The 16516-nt window shown below is 43.2% G+C and overlaps 1 protein-coding gene across 1 annotated transcript in view; it reads right to left on the reverse strand.

The window, feature by feature from the left end:
• psd2 (pleckstrin and Sec7 domain containing 2) overlaps positions 1 to 16516 on the reverse strand; it is a 35738-nt gene that overhangs the window by 6376 nt on the left and 12846 nt on the right. The window contains exons 4-7 of the mRNA XM_004073639.4: positions 2895 to 3092; positions 2461 to 2541; positions 2198 to 2310; positions 890 to 948 (exon numbers count right to left, since the gene is read on the reverse strand). Coding sequence (XP_004073687.1) covers positions 890 to 948; positions 2198 to 2310; positions 2461 to 2541; positions 2895 to 3092 — 451 coding nt within the window. The remainder of the gene's footprint in view (positions 1 to 889; positions 949 to 2197; positions 2311 to 2460; positions 2542 to 2894; positions 3093 to 16516) is intronic.

The raw sequence follows: 16516 nt of genomic DNA on the forward strand, positions 1-16516 counted from the left end.
CTGAGAAGAAGAAAAACATTTTGTTTGAGTTGTTTAGTGTAGGCAAGTGATCTACAACCCTTTCTGCATAAAAAAAATACATTTATGGCTCAGCTTTGGTGCACTAACATGAAAGCGAGCAATAACAAAACTGCCCACTAGGCGGCAGTGTTGGACTGGGGCTGAATGCTTATCTTTAGTAGTAGTTTTTCTCCTCTTTCAGAGTTTTAACTCCAAATCACTCAGCAATAGATGAAGAAGAGGAGAAGGAAGATTCATTTTATGCAAATTTTTTCTTCTTGAGCAAAAAAACATTATTAATTAAAGACAAATACAAATTTCTGTTGATTCTGTTGATTTATTTGATAAACTGTCAAATTTGTTTCTATTTATTGGTAAAAAGAAAAAAAACAATAATAAACATGAGCAAGAGGATGCAATGTCATCATTAGTATTAGTAAAAAAAGGTTTAATTAATTTATTTCACTGACAGCAGGGTTTATGTATCAGTCTGAGATGTTACTCACCACCTGCGGGGGCAGAGAAAGACCAGAGGACCAGAGATGATTAGCAGAAGAAGGATTTAAACGAGGAAGAAACGGAATAGAAAAGAAAGGAGAGGATGTTAGTTTGAGGACAGAGACCCAGTGAAACTACAACTAGCACGCTGAGCAACTAAGGACCTATGATCGTAGGACCTATGATCATGTAAGCTGCCCAACAATAGTCCCATTTCTACTCTTGATGAGACGAAGCGAGCGGCGGAGAGACACAGACAGGTCAGGAAGTAGGCCGAGGGAGGAAAGAGAGTAATGGAGAGAAGAGTGGACAGACAGGATTCCTGAGCAGGGGCTCTGGCGCTGCCCTGTTACTCCTTCACAAGGACGTAGGAGGCGTCGGCAGTACGTACGTGACCGTGAAGATCCGTGTTGAGCAGCATTAGGGCGCAGGTTAATGTGTGGGCTCCATCTGCAACAGCACAGTGCGCAAGGTAAAAAACAGCGATACACACTCACACACATATGCACTAAAGTGTGTCAATGCAGTGATGCATGTAGCTGCTCATTCATTCATTCATTCATTCATTCATTCATTCATTCATTCATTCATTCATTCATTCATTCATTCATTCATTCATTCATTCATTCATTCATTCATTCATTCATTCATCTTCTTCCGTTTGTCCCTTTTGGGGTCACGGGCTGCTGGAGCCTATCCCGGCCACTTACGGGCGAAAGCAGGGGACACCCTGGACAGGTCGCCAGTCTGTCACAGGGTCACACATATCACACACCCATGCACACTCACATTCACTCCTATGGACAATTTGGAGTGACCAATTAACCTATGAAGCATGTTTTTGGACGGTGGGAGAAAGCCGGAGTCCCCGGAGAAAACCCACGCATGTACGGGGAGAATCTGCAAACTCCACACAGAAAGGTCCCCCATTGTTGTTCTGCTTTCTGGTCCCCCAGCCGGGACTTACACCAGGGGCCTTCTTGCCGTGAGGCAAGAGCGCTAACCACTGCACCACCGTGCAGCATTTAGCTGCTGAAAACCTAAATGACAAAATCTGCAGCCAACAAAAAGTCTGCAAATGTGCTGTGAAAGATCGCTTTGTGGGATTTCTCCCCCCAAAAGACTACGGATGTGTGTTTTAGGTTTGTGTGAGAGCCGTAACTTGAGGACACCTGATGCATTGTGGGTAATACCCTTTGACGTTCTACAAGAACTGGAGTGAGTGAGCGTGATGTCACCAACAGAAAATGTCTCATTTCCTGCTCCAGCTAAACGAAATCAATTCAGTCAATGCGTTACAGGCGCCGCCATGTTGGAGCCAAACAACATCAGTGGGGAGCGATTGGTCCGGGTTGGTCTGAGTCATCGTTTCTATAGCAACCACTCTTGCCACAACCCTACCACTTGAGAGTGGTAGCTTAAATAACTTGCACTACAGAAAAAGTATATCAAAGAAATGTTTACAGACTCTAGACTCAGCAGTCTAAAGGATGTTGGCTTCTTGGAACCGGTGGATGCTTCCTGTCTGGAATACCGGGGGGGACGTCGTCACGTAGTCCAGTGCTCATATACAGTCAATGGTAACACCCATCCACCTTTATGTTTAGTCATTAGCCATGCTGTTATGTGACAGTCAGGTTAATGTGGAGGTAAAAAGAGCATGCGCCACAGTGTGAGTAATCTGCAGCAGGGCTCTGACCTTCAGAGGTGAGCGTCTGCAGGTTGCAGTGGCAGAAACGTCTGGAAAAATGCACGAGGATCCGTTCTCGCTCCTGGGTTTCTCCCATCAAAGGAAAAGCCTTTAAGAAGTTTCTGTCGCACACACACACAAAAAGAAAAGAAAAACAACAATCAGATTAGACATTTCACCATGAAACAAATAAAAAATCAATAACTACTACCCAAAAATGTCTTTCATGGACATGTGAGAACAATTCTTAATGTGTTTGTCTTGTCACTCACCTCAGAGCTCGATCCAGAGAAAGACCAGAGAAATCAAAGAAACTCAGGTACTCCGATGCCACCATCTGGCTGAACTCGTTACTGCAGGGAAACATGAGAAACATCAGGGGAGCTGTGAGATCGAACATGGAGCAGATCTTTGTGGATTTTCCTACAGTTAATCCCTAAATCCTTCATAACCCTGGAAAATTCTGACTTTAATTTATTTTTATGTAACTATTAGCTTCTTCTGGATCGACATGGGGGTCTTCCAGAAGATGATAGGATGTAAAAGAGGCATTATTGCATGAACAAAAGTTCTCAGCGTTGACATTTTTCTGGGGTGTGAACAATTTCTGGTTGGAGTGTGTTTTCCAAAGGTTAAAAAAAGAGAAGCTTTAAGTTTGCTGGTGTGTATCTGATCATCAGGAGCGGCGTGTGCTGCGTGTGCTCACTTCTTGCCCAGGTGTCTGGCCACGTCACAGCGCTTGAAGCCTTCGAGGTGATAGAGCCGTTTGGCGAGTCTTTTGGCGGCCTCGCCGTCCGCTCGGCAGCCATTGGCCAGAGTGTCGGTGCTCCCGCGTTCCAAAGGCTCCAGACTGCCCAGATCACACTCCTCCGAGTCAGAAGGCACATCTGTGAGGTTGGCATCGCTGAGAGGCGGGACATACGCACATGAGTGCACACAAACAACAACACAAAGACGAGCTTTGAATGAAAACCAATGATTACAATACAAAAAACTTACATTTAAGCATAAGTAAATATGGATAAACATTATTTTTGCACTATAATATAACAGTTAATCAACACAAACATAAGATGTAGATGATCTATTCATATTGCACTAGTTCTGCAGGATGATGATGCAGATTTCAGCAGCTCCTGTCTCATGTAAAACATCTCCCTGCAGCCCGATAACCTTTAACAACCTCCTAATGAGCAGTCCTCATGTGTGAGAGGAAGATGTTTGAAAAGTGAACTCTTCAAGCCTCAGGCTAAAGCACCAACTGAGCTGGGCGCCTCCACCCAAAACTCCAATGCGTGCCGTTGAGTGGCAGACATTCGTTACACCTGCCTTCACCTGTGCAAGCATGAAGCACAGAGGCAAAGACTGGAAAGACTGGAACGGCGCAAGATGAGAAATGGAAAAATGAAAGGGTGAATTAGTGGTAAGTGGTAAGAAAAAAGACCAAATGAAGAAAAAAATGAATGAAAATGTTTTCAGTTTTTTTCTTCCTTTTGAACTATTTTTATGACAGTACTTTCCAGTGTGTTACCATCCTCTTTTTGCTTACTAATTTTTATTCCTTTGGTTATTTTTATCTTTGTTTCTCAGATACTTAAAACACGTTCCCTGAAATTTGCTCATTTCTTCATAAACTATGTTCTCCTTGACGCTCTTGAAAAAAATGCCTGAAGTTGTTTCTTTTTTTAAAAGGCCTAAAAACAAATATAAGACACAGAGACAAACTGAGAAACAAGATAAGGAAAGATGAGAAACAAGAAGTGAATCAAGAAAAGGTTTCCATAAAGACCCACTTTGATTAAAAAAGTGTTTTTAAAATGTGGCATTTTCCTCATGATGGAGGACATAAAGAAAATTAAGGTTAATGTTGCAATTCTGAGCATTTCTTTATTCAAATCGCTTTGAATCAGGAGCTGACGAAAAAAATGCAGTTGGAAAACGCTTGTAGCAGTGACGGAAGCAACTATGGTAAGCCACAAGCTTCCTGTTCTGCTCCATTCTGCTACTGCCCACAACTCAGTGGTGACTTTCTAATAAACTACTGCCGCTCTGCAGAAACTATATCCCCAAAAAAAACCACAGGATTTTTTTAAATTTTAGCTAAAAATAGCATCCTCATAATTAAAAGACCCCTGAATGTGTGTGTTAACAGGCCCCGCCCTTATAGACCTGTATTACATCTGAACCTCACTGTAATGATTAAAACCATCCAGCAACTTGTTGCTTTATGCTGCTTGATGGTGTAACCCCCCCCCCCTTCTAAAATCACCCTCCTATCCCCCCCTCTTTAATATCTCTCTCTCTCTTCTTCCCTCCTTTCGTTTTCCGTCCGACCCAGCACAAAAGATTTTCCAATATGATTAAGATGAATAAAGTTTGGCCTTGATTACAAAAATTATTCAGACATACCTTTGGTTTGTCTGAAGTTTAATAACCCCTCTTGTTAAAGTAAAATATGTCCAACACAAGAGGCCTTCAGCTCTCATCTGTTTTCCCAGCTGTTGGACAGGACAAGTAAAAAAAAAAAATACAAAAGAATAATTCAAAGACCACTGGGAAAGTTTTTACAATCAATCAAATGATGGTTGCAGTGGGATTAAAAATAGTAAATAAGTAAAGGAAAAAGAATAAATAAAGAATAAAATTGATGTTTTCTGTTTTATTCTTCTTTTTTTAATTACATTTGCAATATTCAGTGTGCTTCCATCCTCTTTTTGCTTACTAATTTATATTTCTCATATTTGTATCTTTGTTTTATCTGATATTTCAAATCCGTTTCCTTAAACTTACTTACTTCTTCATATATTCTTGAGAATCTCGACTAACTGCCAACAGTAATGTTTGTTTTGAAACACCTAAAAGCAAATATTAGAGGCGGGAAAAAAACTCGGGAGTGAGATCTTGCAAGAAGTGAATCGAGAGAAGGTTTTTTCAAAAGACGAGTCATTTATTATAAGTATTGTTGGTTGTTTTTTTTTTTTTTGCTTAATGACATGTCAAACAGGAAAAGGAAAAGTTTACCAAAATAAAAGCACACCATAAATACTACGAATGAGGGGGTGTGTATGTTTTCATAGTTTCATTGTTGGTTAACGCTCTCGCCTCACAGCAAGAAGGCACTGGTTTAAAGCTGGATCCTTTTTCTGCATGTTTGCCTCATTCATCTGTGGGTTTTCTCCAGGAACTCCGTTCAAAATCATGCTTCATCACTTAATTAGCCTCTCTAAATTGTCCCTAAGTGTTCATGTGTGGTCCTACCTTCTTTCAACAGTAGCTGGATTGGAACAGATTCAGCGCTTTCTTCAGAGTGATGGACGGATAATTTTGCCAAATTAAAATTAATGGACAGTTGTTTGAATTTCTTAAATTACAAACTATTATGTTTGATCTTTGTTATCCAGATTATTCTGCTCCACTGTTTTAAACTCGTGGAAGTTGTGTTTATTCAAGTTCATTGAACAGCAGTCATTAATTAGAAATTAATGCGTGAATAAAATGGAAGACTTCTATCCCACTCCAATACGGTTCCTACTTCATACTTCAGACATAACCATCCATCACTGCCACTCTTCAGAGATTGGACCCTATGAAGTTAAGCCTGTTGAAAATCGACCCTCCTAGAAGCCATTAGACTAATGCAGCTGAAAGATTCGGTTTAATGAACTGCCAGAGAAGGTCAAGCACTCACAGTGTTACTGTTAAACTGTTCTCAATTAAGAAAGAAAACAAAGCGCGTTATTGATTAGTTCCTTGTTTACTTATTTATGATGAGAGCGCGGCAAAACGCTGGAGCACCTCGGAGCGGCATCTGTGCAAACTGAGCAGATCTACACCCGTGCCTCTGATGATCAACACAACCTCTGGAATCATCTTTTGTCATCGGCCTCCATACACGGCTGTTCTGGAGCGGTCCAGCTCTCCTCAGAGCTGAAAGGTTGAGTCCGAATTCACACACTGCTTAGTGCTCTATATGTGGCGTCCGTCAATTTGTTGGGATGTCCAAATCTACTATTCCAAAACCCAGTGCGCTGGAATTTTCCCAGAGGCCTCTAAGAAAAACTCTTGTGTTTGAACAATCTGTCATTTGAAAAAATTGTGTTTCATAAATCTTCCAGGTTTTCATCATCAGAACGCAGTGGATTTATAAGAGATTCTTTGTGAAATGTTCATATTTAATAGGTTTTTGCTTTGGGTGACGTCATATTTGGCTTTAAAAAACAGGAAAAGAAGTAGAGAGCTTGTGACCAAATTACATTAAAGTCCAGGGCACTGGATAATTCCGGACTATATAGTCTTTTCGGGGTTAGGGAGTAGCGTCAGACACAACCAATGAATGTATATGAAATTGGATGGAATGGCCCCTCCCTTTCCAAACAGGAAGTACCCGCTGGCTCCAAGAAACCAACATCCCACAGACTTCTACTGAGAAATAAACACTTATTACTCAGTCATTATATTTATTAGAATAATCATTCTAGATCTGCTACCTTTTTTAAATATGTTCTTGATAATCCTTTATTTTTTCATTATATTTTTTCCTTAGTGAAAGTTATAAACTGGCCAATGAGATGCCTCAATAAAAGCATGTGGTGCCTGCTGGCCCCCACCTCGAGCGTTCAAAAACCGCTTTGAATTAGCTCGGGTGTGGACTTCCAACTAGCTCACTCCTGAATGGCGAGAGTTGCCATAGAAACATTGTCTCTGACCAATTACTACTTAATGACAACATTTGGTTCCAACATGGCGGTGTCCAAATGGTGACAAATAAAATGGCGACTAAATGGATTTCATTTCATTGTAGACTCACTCAGTCCAGGTCTCACATACAGTCAACGGTAACCACTAAAGAAACAAATGCGGTTTGCCGACTTGCTCACTCACTGACCTCCATCATTTCCTCTCCTTCTGAGCATGTGCGCAGCTGCCAGCACCTCAAACCCCCTCGCTGGATGACTGCAAGCCTTTTGCATAACCTGATCAGGCAAATTACATTACCTTCGCATTCGATGCATTAAACGCTGCTGCTGTAAGGGATTAGATGGTAACCAGGGCAACAGCGGAAACCAACAACTACGCATCATGATAAACTAAAGAGACAAATGAACGGCGTCCGCAATGACAAGCTGCATGTTCTCCGGTTTCTCTCCTCGCACGGTTGCCACTTGTCCTGCTCAAACCAAGTTGTGTTGGAACAATCGCCTACAGGAATATGAAGCAGACGTGCCGACAACACAATGTAAAAGTCATGCTGCTCATAAACTCTGCCACCATGATGGAACCCTGATGTGGAAGCATCAGCAGCAAGAGCGACGGTTAGATACAGTCGGCCCAAAAACAGCCGTTCAAAGGGTGTTGGGCCCAGCCTCTGGGGACGGGGTGGGGGCTTTCCCAAAGGAGTTGAAAACTCCAGTTATTTGGAGAAGAAGAAGAAGAAGAAGAATCTGATGTGTTTAGGAGATCTGCTTTAAATGCTTCCTGTTCAGCTCTCTCTGGAGATGATCTAGCAGGGAGGAGACTCCACAACAAACAGGGGGGTCATTGGGGCCAAACCGACCAACCTTAAAAAGCTGGAAGGGAAAGAAAATAAACATAAAAGGATGCGTCTGTAAAGCACAAACAAGGCAGGGATGCGCACAGAAGTGATCCAGCAGATGCCCAGAACTCCTGGGTGGTGATGGGGTGCTCTTCTGGGGCGGGGGGGGGCTGCTCTCCTGGTTGGGCTGGAGCTTGAACTATCTGAACAGGGGGGCGGTTGTTCTCTATCTGCTGCCGTGCGGGTGTTGGGGGGGTTCTGTCTGCCGCTGCGGCGGGGGTCTTGGTATGGGGATGGCTGGTCACTCTCCCTCCTTCTTTTCACATTCCTCCATCCATTTTAGAAGAACATAAACACTCACCTGAGCACAGGTGTTAGCTCACCTTTAAACAAATAGTTTGTGTGATTGAATGAAATATTTCACACTAGTTGGTCTGAAGGCATAAGTATGCGTGTGTGAACATTATCTGTATTGTGTACATGTTGAAATGTGAACATTTTTGGAGCCAACAGGTGTGTTTGTGGCATTTGGGTGTGTGTGTGGACAGGCCCCACCCTTATAGACTTGTATTACATCTGAACCTCACTGTAATGATTATAACCATCCAGCAACTTGTTGCTTTATGCTGCTTCATGGTTTTTTACCCCCCCCCCTTTTTATAATCACCCTCCTACCCCCCCCCCCCCCCTAATATCCATCCTTCCCTCCTTTCCTTTTCCGTCTGGTCCAACACAAGAGATTTTCAAATATGATTAAAATGAATAAAGTTTGGCCTCGATTACAAAAGGGGTTTATTCAGACATACCTCTGGTTTGTCAGAAGATTCAGAACCCCTGTTGTTAAAGTAAAATATGTCCAACACAAGAGGCCTTCAGCTCTCATCTGTTTGCCCAGCTCTTGGACAGGACAAGTTAAAAAAAAGTGATCCAGCAGAGACAGATCCCAGAGTTTGCTCTGAAGCTGTTATGAGGAAGACCTCGTACATCACTCAGAATGGATCTAAGTCAAGGGGAAAAGCATTTCCATTCATGCAGCAAACCTCCATCCATGACAAAACCAGCACACACGCAGAAAAATGAGTGACAATATTGGTCCTGAAGGATCTAGTTCAGGTTTTGGAGCGTCAGAGTCGCTGTGGCACACATTCAAGTTATTAGTCCATCTGAGAGCGTGATTCTTGTATCCTCAGGCGTTTTCAGTCCCCACGACCGCCACCGAGTCTGCATGCCTGCGTGAGTGTGACTGTGCCAGGGAGCGTGATGAGGCACGCCTCTGACTCACATGTTAATCCCCCTGATCGTGGCACACGCACACCTCTAAGGTGTGTCCTCGTGTGGGGCGTGTGTAGAGGAAACAACATCCTAATGTCATCCTCCAACAAACGGAATCAATTCTTCTTTTAAAAGCTTTGAAGTCCTTGAATCAACTGGCAGAAGTGGACATTAAATAAGCTGACCGTGCATGATTGCATTCATTCTTCATAGGGTTTTTTTCCCCCACTTTGTTGATGCAAATCTGTTGGAAATATTGCAATACCTTCACTTACGGCAAACCCCCCTTCGATGAAAATCTACAACTTTTCTTTCAGTAAATTTTGTGTATGGATGATAAACAAACGATTATTCAGGTTATTGGCAGATCAAAAATCTCTTTTTACATCAACAAACGATCTTAAACATTAATTCTTCTCTAACATACTATGATGATTATATGGTTTCAGTTGTTGAAACCTGAAGGCTTCCAGTTGAAGACTTTGGGCTCTTTGCTCTGATCAGATTCTGAATGCAAATAATGGAAAATACAGCCGAAGAAGAGTCTTTGTATTTTTCTTGCGTAACTGCCCATTTTTGGCCAAATGGACCTCACTGAATAACTGTTAGGTGACAGATTACTCGTTTTCTAGAGGAGAATTGATGCATTTTTAGGGGAACATTTGTCACATTTGCATCAGTTCCATGTTTGCCACGCAGCGCAACTCCCAGAGGATCCAACCCTCTGGACGCCAAAGACACGAAAACTTACAGGAGCTGCAGCAGGAAGTCAAAGTGAACATCATATTCCTCCTTCCACATGTCGGATCCTGGAATCGAGAGGCTTCAGGCGCGCTGCGGGTCGAGCCCCTCATCGCCCGGCTGATGTTGGAGTCCCCATCGCCGTGCGTTGGACGCCAAACTGAAACTCCGGGACAAATCTGCGCTATTGAGGCGCTCAGGTCAGAAAAACGAGCCTATTCGGGGACCTGGAGGTGGAGTTGTGTGTGGGGGGGCGCGGTCACCGTGCTCCCTGGCAGCGCCTCGACCGCTCTGAACTCCGCGGAGGAGAGGATGTTGGAGGCGGAGCGACAGACTTTTTTCCGATGAGAGGTCCTGCGTGCTCCGCGGCTCACGTGCCGCTTCCTCTGCGTGAAAACGCGTGGCTGAAGGCCGCCAGACAAGCACCCACCCCGCTATTTTCTACACCAATTTCCTGCTGCCCAGGCTGGACACTCCAACTGGCGCAAAACAAGAAGAGGGGGGATGTCCAAGGGGCGCGCCTTTACGCACAAAACAGCGCCAACTTTAAAACAAACTGATGGAAAATGTTCTGCAAGCTCAACGCAAAAACTCCAAGTTATGATTAGCTTAAAGTTTACTGCGGAAATTTTCGTTTGGACTTTTTAATGTACTTAACATGATCTATAAAGTCATGCACACAAAAATGAGCCTTTTTTTTAAATAAAAACACAGTTCTTCCTTCTTTAATCCTCTAATCTCTTCCTCATTCTAATTTGGTGAAAAGGAGAAGAAAAGCAGAGTAAAAACAGGATTCTTCTCCCAAAAAAAGCATGTTGGTAATATTGAGGCAGATGAACATGGATGTCTGGACAGAGTCTGGGCACACTTTTCTCTTAAAACAATACAGAAAGTCAATGAACACTCAGAGCACAGTTTGTTTCAGCTTATTGGCCGTCTGCCATGACGCACAGATGACTCTTATTAACACACAATGGATTTATTTCAGACAGCAAATTGTGTAAACCCTGTGGTAGCAAGACCTGCAGTTAAACACATAAGAAAAACTGCTTTTCAGAGAGCTTTCCAGAGAAATGACCAAATATTAGTGATTGCTTATCATGCAGTCAGACAAAAGAGCTGTGAGAGACAAGAATTTTTTTTTGGCTTCATAAAAGAACGATTTAAGAGTCTTTACACATCATACAAAAAGGACATTGTGTCATGTTCTGTACTGGCTTGTCGTGTTCTCGTTTGTTTGTTAAATGTAAAACTTTCCTGCATTTTGGGTTCTATACATCCTGACAAAACATTGAAATTCCTGAATTCATTTTGGAAGTTCATCCATCTTCACAACCCGCTGAATCCCTTTTGGAATCGTGGAGTTGCTGGAGCCTATATCACGATAGGTGAAGGTAGGGAAAAAACCCTGAACAGGTCACCAGTCTGTTGCAGGGCCTCAATCACACACTCACATTCACACCTAGGGTCAATTTAGAGTCACCAATGAACCTATGAAGCCTGTTTTTGGACTGTGGGAGGAAAACCTGCAGATGTGCACGAGGAGAACATGCAAACTCCACACAGAAAGGACCAAGCCGGGATTTAAACCACTCCCCTTTTTTTACTGTGAGGTGAGAGGCCTAACCTCTACACCACTATGGAACCCCTGATTTTTCTAACTGCTTTGTTCTTTCACTTCCTCTACATCTATAACTTTGGGCAAACTATTGCCACAATTCCTCTTTTCACGGAGGGGTAAACTTTTTTGCAATAAGGTTGTAATTCTGTGTTTATCAACGAGGTTTGAGTGGGTGCATTTGCTTAGTTAGGAGGCCGTTCCGCTGTTCTGCTCCCAGACTAAATGGATAAGGAAGGAATTTAAATGCAGCACTTAAACATTGTCTTCTCAGAGTTCAGTGCTCTGCTTTCAGGTCTGCACTACCAACAATCCAAACTCTCATTTCCAAACCTGCAGCCTCCCGTGTATTTGCTTCAAACGTGGTAGTATTACAGTAGCACAGACGCACTGAAATAGAGTGCTCTGCTACAAACAGTAGATGATGGTGACCTCTTTAGGCTGATGTTAGTTATTTGCAGGCGTGGTGCTGGATTAAAGTTAAAACCATCAACTCAAGAGGCTCCTCTGACTAAACAAAGCAAACAAGCTCTGCTGATGAAACACATACGGAGCAGTTAGCGAACACAAGCTGGCTGAGAAAAGAGAAGCCTCCCTCGGCCAAAACAGACACAGTAAGTTTGTGGGATGTGTCACAGAACACACAGGCGAGCTATAAATAGAAAAGGATAAGTCTGTTCGCGCTGAAATGATTCACTTACTGTTGTGGTGTGAGAAGCGGCGCTGTAGTGCTTGTTTTGCAGAAATGTGTGTGTGCGTGCCCATACTGCAGCCTGTGTGAGAGCCAGGAAAGGATAATCTGCAGGATGTTGCAGCGGTGCTATATAGAATCCCGCTCAGGGTTTTATTCCCTCACAGACGTTCTGAAGCTCTGCTCATTTGTGAGCTGGAGAAAGGAGGACAGGTTCAGATTGGGATTATTGTAAAAATAGAAATATTTCCAAATCTCTGGCATCAAGGGACAGTTTCTTTACAGAATAAAGAAAAAAAAACTTTAAGACCCACTTTGATGATCATTGTCTTTCTGGTGTTTTTAACGTGCCATTTTTTGATGATGGAGGACATATATAAATAAAATGAAGATTAAAATAGCATTTCGGAGCTTTTCTTTTTTTAAATCGTGGTGAATCAGGAGCAGATGAAAAAACGACGTTTGTAAAAGATCATATTGGTTATGTAGAAAAAAGAAAAGCTTTCTGCTTTAAAATAGATTCATGTACGTCTTTGTTTTCCTCCTCCTAGCTGGAATCTGGCTTAAAACAATACAACTGGATAGATCCAATATTGCTGGTTTTCTCTTTAAATGCTCTGTTCTGTTAAGGTTGTGAGACACCTGACGTTTTCACATGAATCCATGCTCACTCCGCTCACATGTGCGGCTGGACTCAGCAGTGCCGTCTCTATTAGCTTGCACTTAAATGCATGACACGGTTCCTCCTCATCTCCCATCAGAGCGCAGATTTTGTCATTTGGGTTATCGCATCAGCAGCGCTCGGGCGTGTTTGCTCCAGATCCCCTTTTGTTAAGCTGCAGGACAGGCTGACACTGGTGGGCGGGCGTGTGTTTTCGTAGAAATGTGATGATCCCTGATGGATTAAATAGAGCTACAGAGGATCCCCAAAGAGCAGAGAAGGACAAACCACAAGCACAGTGGTCAGCACTCGTGCATGTGTGGATTTTGTCCAAAAGCATGCTGCATAGGTTAACTGGTGTCTCTAAAGTGTCCACAGATGCTCTCCTTTGTCCAACAATAGCTAGGATAGAGCCCAGCAACCCTGTGACCCCAAAATGGATTCAGCTGGTTCTGAAGATGGATGAAAGATTTTTGCCCACACTTTTCCGCTTGGGCTGTCACACTTTACTGATGCGTGGTGTTCTCACAGCATCTGCCATACTTGACATTTTTCTTCATGTCTGCGGAGAGCATTCTGCTTTAACTCCTTCATCCTCGGGCACAAACATCGTCATCAACAAAGACTTTTACTTGGATGAGCAGACTTTCTTTGAAACATTGTTTTTTTTTCTATATTAAGAGTCAAAGCAAATTGTCAGTCTTTATGCAGCTAAACAGTCTGAATAAAACATGCTGCATGTCAGATTCAAATGTAATCACAGAGAGCGCAGAAGGTCGGGTTGCGACTGATTCCTGATTTTAAAGAACGGAGTTCCTGCTGCATCTTGAAGCGCATATGCAGATCCAGCTGCTTCTCGCTGCATCCTAATGTCTGTATGAGAAAAAGACACTTTTGTTTCCTCACTCATGTCTCCAGAATGGATCTGGACCACACGGGCAAACTCTCTTTCCTTCATCCACTGGCTTTAACTTGCAGTTTAAGTAAATGTATGTTTTTTTCTTTTAGCCTCGAGTGTTCATAGAAACAAAAAACAAACAAGAGAAATCCCTCATCTTTGCCGCCATTACGACGTCCACATATCGTCGTTTCAGCTGTTTGATTTACGACGAGCTCCTCAGCTCACAAAACTGTAATCTGCTTAAGATCTCCCTGTGTTCCAAGAGCTAATTAGCATGCATTAGCATACTTCCATGCCAAACTGTCCGGGAGGGGGGTAAAAAAATGTTAAAAAACAAATATGCCCGATAAAAAGAGTGTGACTGTCACTTCAGTTTGATCTGCTCCCCTCCCAGATGCCTCAATGTGCAACAGAGCTGCAAAATGCCAAAGAAAAGAGATAAGAAGAGGCAGAGAGGAAGCAGGGAGGATACGAAGAACAGAGGAGGATGCTGTCTGAGGGTGTGTGTGTGTGTGTCTTTCAGGGTGTTTGAGATGAGATGAGATAAAGTGAGATGAGACGGATCGAGTGGAGAAATGAATAAAGTCAGGGAGAGAATGAGCAAACAAAGATGCTGGGCCCAACGATCCAAGAAGAAATAAAAAAATATGCAGTAAATGTCCTCGTAACACCGGAAGGGATGGTACGCGTCTATAGAAAACTGTCCAGGAAACAAATCATGTCCTAAAATCTTCACAAGTCCCACTCCGATCTTTTTTTGGTCTATAATAAAAGTGTTCACATTAATCTTTTAATTATGATGTAGCTGTTTTTAGCCAAAATTCCGAATTGCTTTTAAAATCCAGGGCGCTACATAGTCATGCATTATATAGTTTTTTAGTAGTTAGGGGTTAGGGTGTTTATTCGGACATAGCTGTAGTTTCTGCAGTGGCAGTGGTTAATCAGCCTACCCTCACTTCCCATCAAACTTTTGTCTACAATCTCTCCAACTAGCTAACAACCCTTAACACACCCCAAACTAACATTACCGGTACAATAATAATGGAGAGCAGTATTGGAGCTATCCAGCCGTACAGTTTAGATCCAGATTCCAGAGCAGACGAAGAAGACAAAGACGTACATGGATCTGTTTGTCTGCAAGTGGATGCATCAGAATGGAGCGGGAAGCTTGAGGCCCATACGTTGTTGCACGTATGCCACCGCTTCAAGATAATTCTAACTACATTTTTTGTCTGCTCCTGATTCACAGCGATTTGAATTAAGAAATACTCAGAAATGCAAATTTAAGCCTCATTTCTTTATATATATATGTCCTCCAACAGAAAATTACCAAACGAACACGTTAAAAACACCAAAAACACCATTTTCATTGGAGTGGGTCTGTAAGATGTGGGGATCAAGCTTTTGTTTACAGGAAAAGAAGCACTGGGGTCACCCTGCCAATCACCACAAACACAGACGACCAGGGACCCCACTCACCTGCAGTATCTCAAGGACTTTTCTCCTTTCTACTTTCAGGCAGAAAATATTGATAAACAACAATTGTTCATTCCTTCGATTTCAATCCCTTAAAAGTGGAAAAACTGTCAGGGAAGCGTCTTTAAAGCCTGGACTTTCCCTTTAAGATTGACTTGCAGATGTATCCACTCTCGATTTAAGTGCTCAAATGTCTGGCTTGCAATAATTACTAACAAACACACACAGACACACACTCACACACTCACAGAAGTCCCTGCTGGGCAGAGGGAAGCTGAAGGAGATGATGTCATGACATAAACAATGGCTCTTTCAGTTTGGCGCTGGTGGTCAGGAAGCAAGGCCGCGCTTAAAGAACAACATCTGCAGACGGGGGCAACACAGAGAGGAAAGCTCAGCGCGCAGCCACTTCCAAAAACCCTCCGATCCTGCCGTCCAATCCCATTAGGGCGCTGCTGAGTCCCCCTGAACGAGCCCCGGCGGTTGATGGAGCAGATTGTGTTGCTGGTTCTTGTGTCATTTTGGCCTTTCTGTTTATCTGGAACTGTGAGGGGGCCACTGGAAAACTAACTGCTGGAGAAACCTGCAATGTAAAACGGTGTGTTTTTTCCCCCATATGGTTCCTATTAACCCCCCCCCCCCCCCCCCCCCCCCACACACACACATATGCCCCCCAGCAGTTCTGTACTGGCTTCCTCCACCTTTTACAGCAATTAAGTTAATTCCTTGAAAGAAACAGTCGTGCGCTCAAAGTTGAGAAATAAAGAGGATTTTCTGCTCTTCTAAATGTGGTTTGTAGTTTGAAATCTTGTGACATTTAAAGGCTGGTGATAATGAACTTACTCCTCGATATTGTGCAACCATTTCATGCATAAACAGGGGAGTAAAGAGCTGGTTCTGCTGCTCTGCTTCATGATCTTGCTGTCTGGATTTACCAGGCTATCAGACACCATCGACTCCTCTCGCTGCGCTATTTCTGCTTTCACAGCCCCTACCTGCCTGCATGGATCAAACTATGGACACAAAGCGGACCTTTTTCCTTTAGAGCAGGGGTCGGGAACCTAAGGCTCGCGAGCCATATATGGCTCTTTTGATGGTCACATGTGGCTCGCAGACAAATCTTTAATTCAAATTTTTTTTCTTCATTAGACCAGTCCTTCTCGTGCGCGATGCGATGGCAGAGGCGCGCAGTAGTAGCGGTGCTTAGAGAGACAAATCTGCGCCAGCACTAGTATAAGTTTAAAATTGTCTATTAATTCACAGAGTTTGTACCACCCGGAAACCTGTGAATTGCCGTGCCTAAAACTGCGCGCTCCCGTCTCTGAGAAAGAGCGCGCAGTTGCGGGGACGGGATGTGTGAGGGAGAAAGCAGAGGGTGGGGGTGAGGGGTTGTGGGGACAGGCAGCAGGTGAATCGCGCAGGGATTGTAAAAACG

This window comes from Oryzias latipes, chromosome 10, assembly GCF_002234675.1.
Source record: "Oryzias latipes chromosome 10, ASM223467v1".
In the NCBI taxonomy this organism is placed as follows: domain Eukaryota; kingdom Metazoa; phylum Chordata; class Actinopteri; order Beloniformes; family Adrianichthyidae; genus Oryzias; species Oryzias latipes.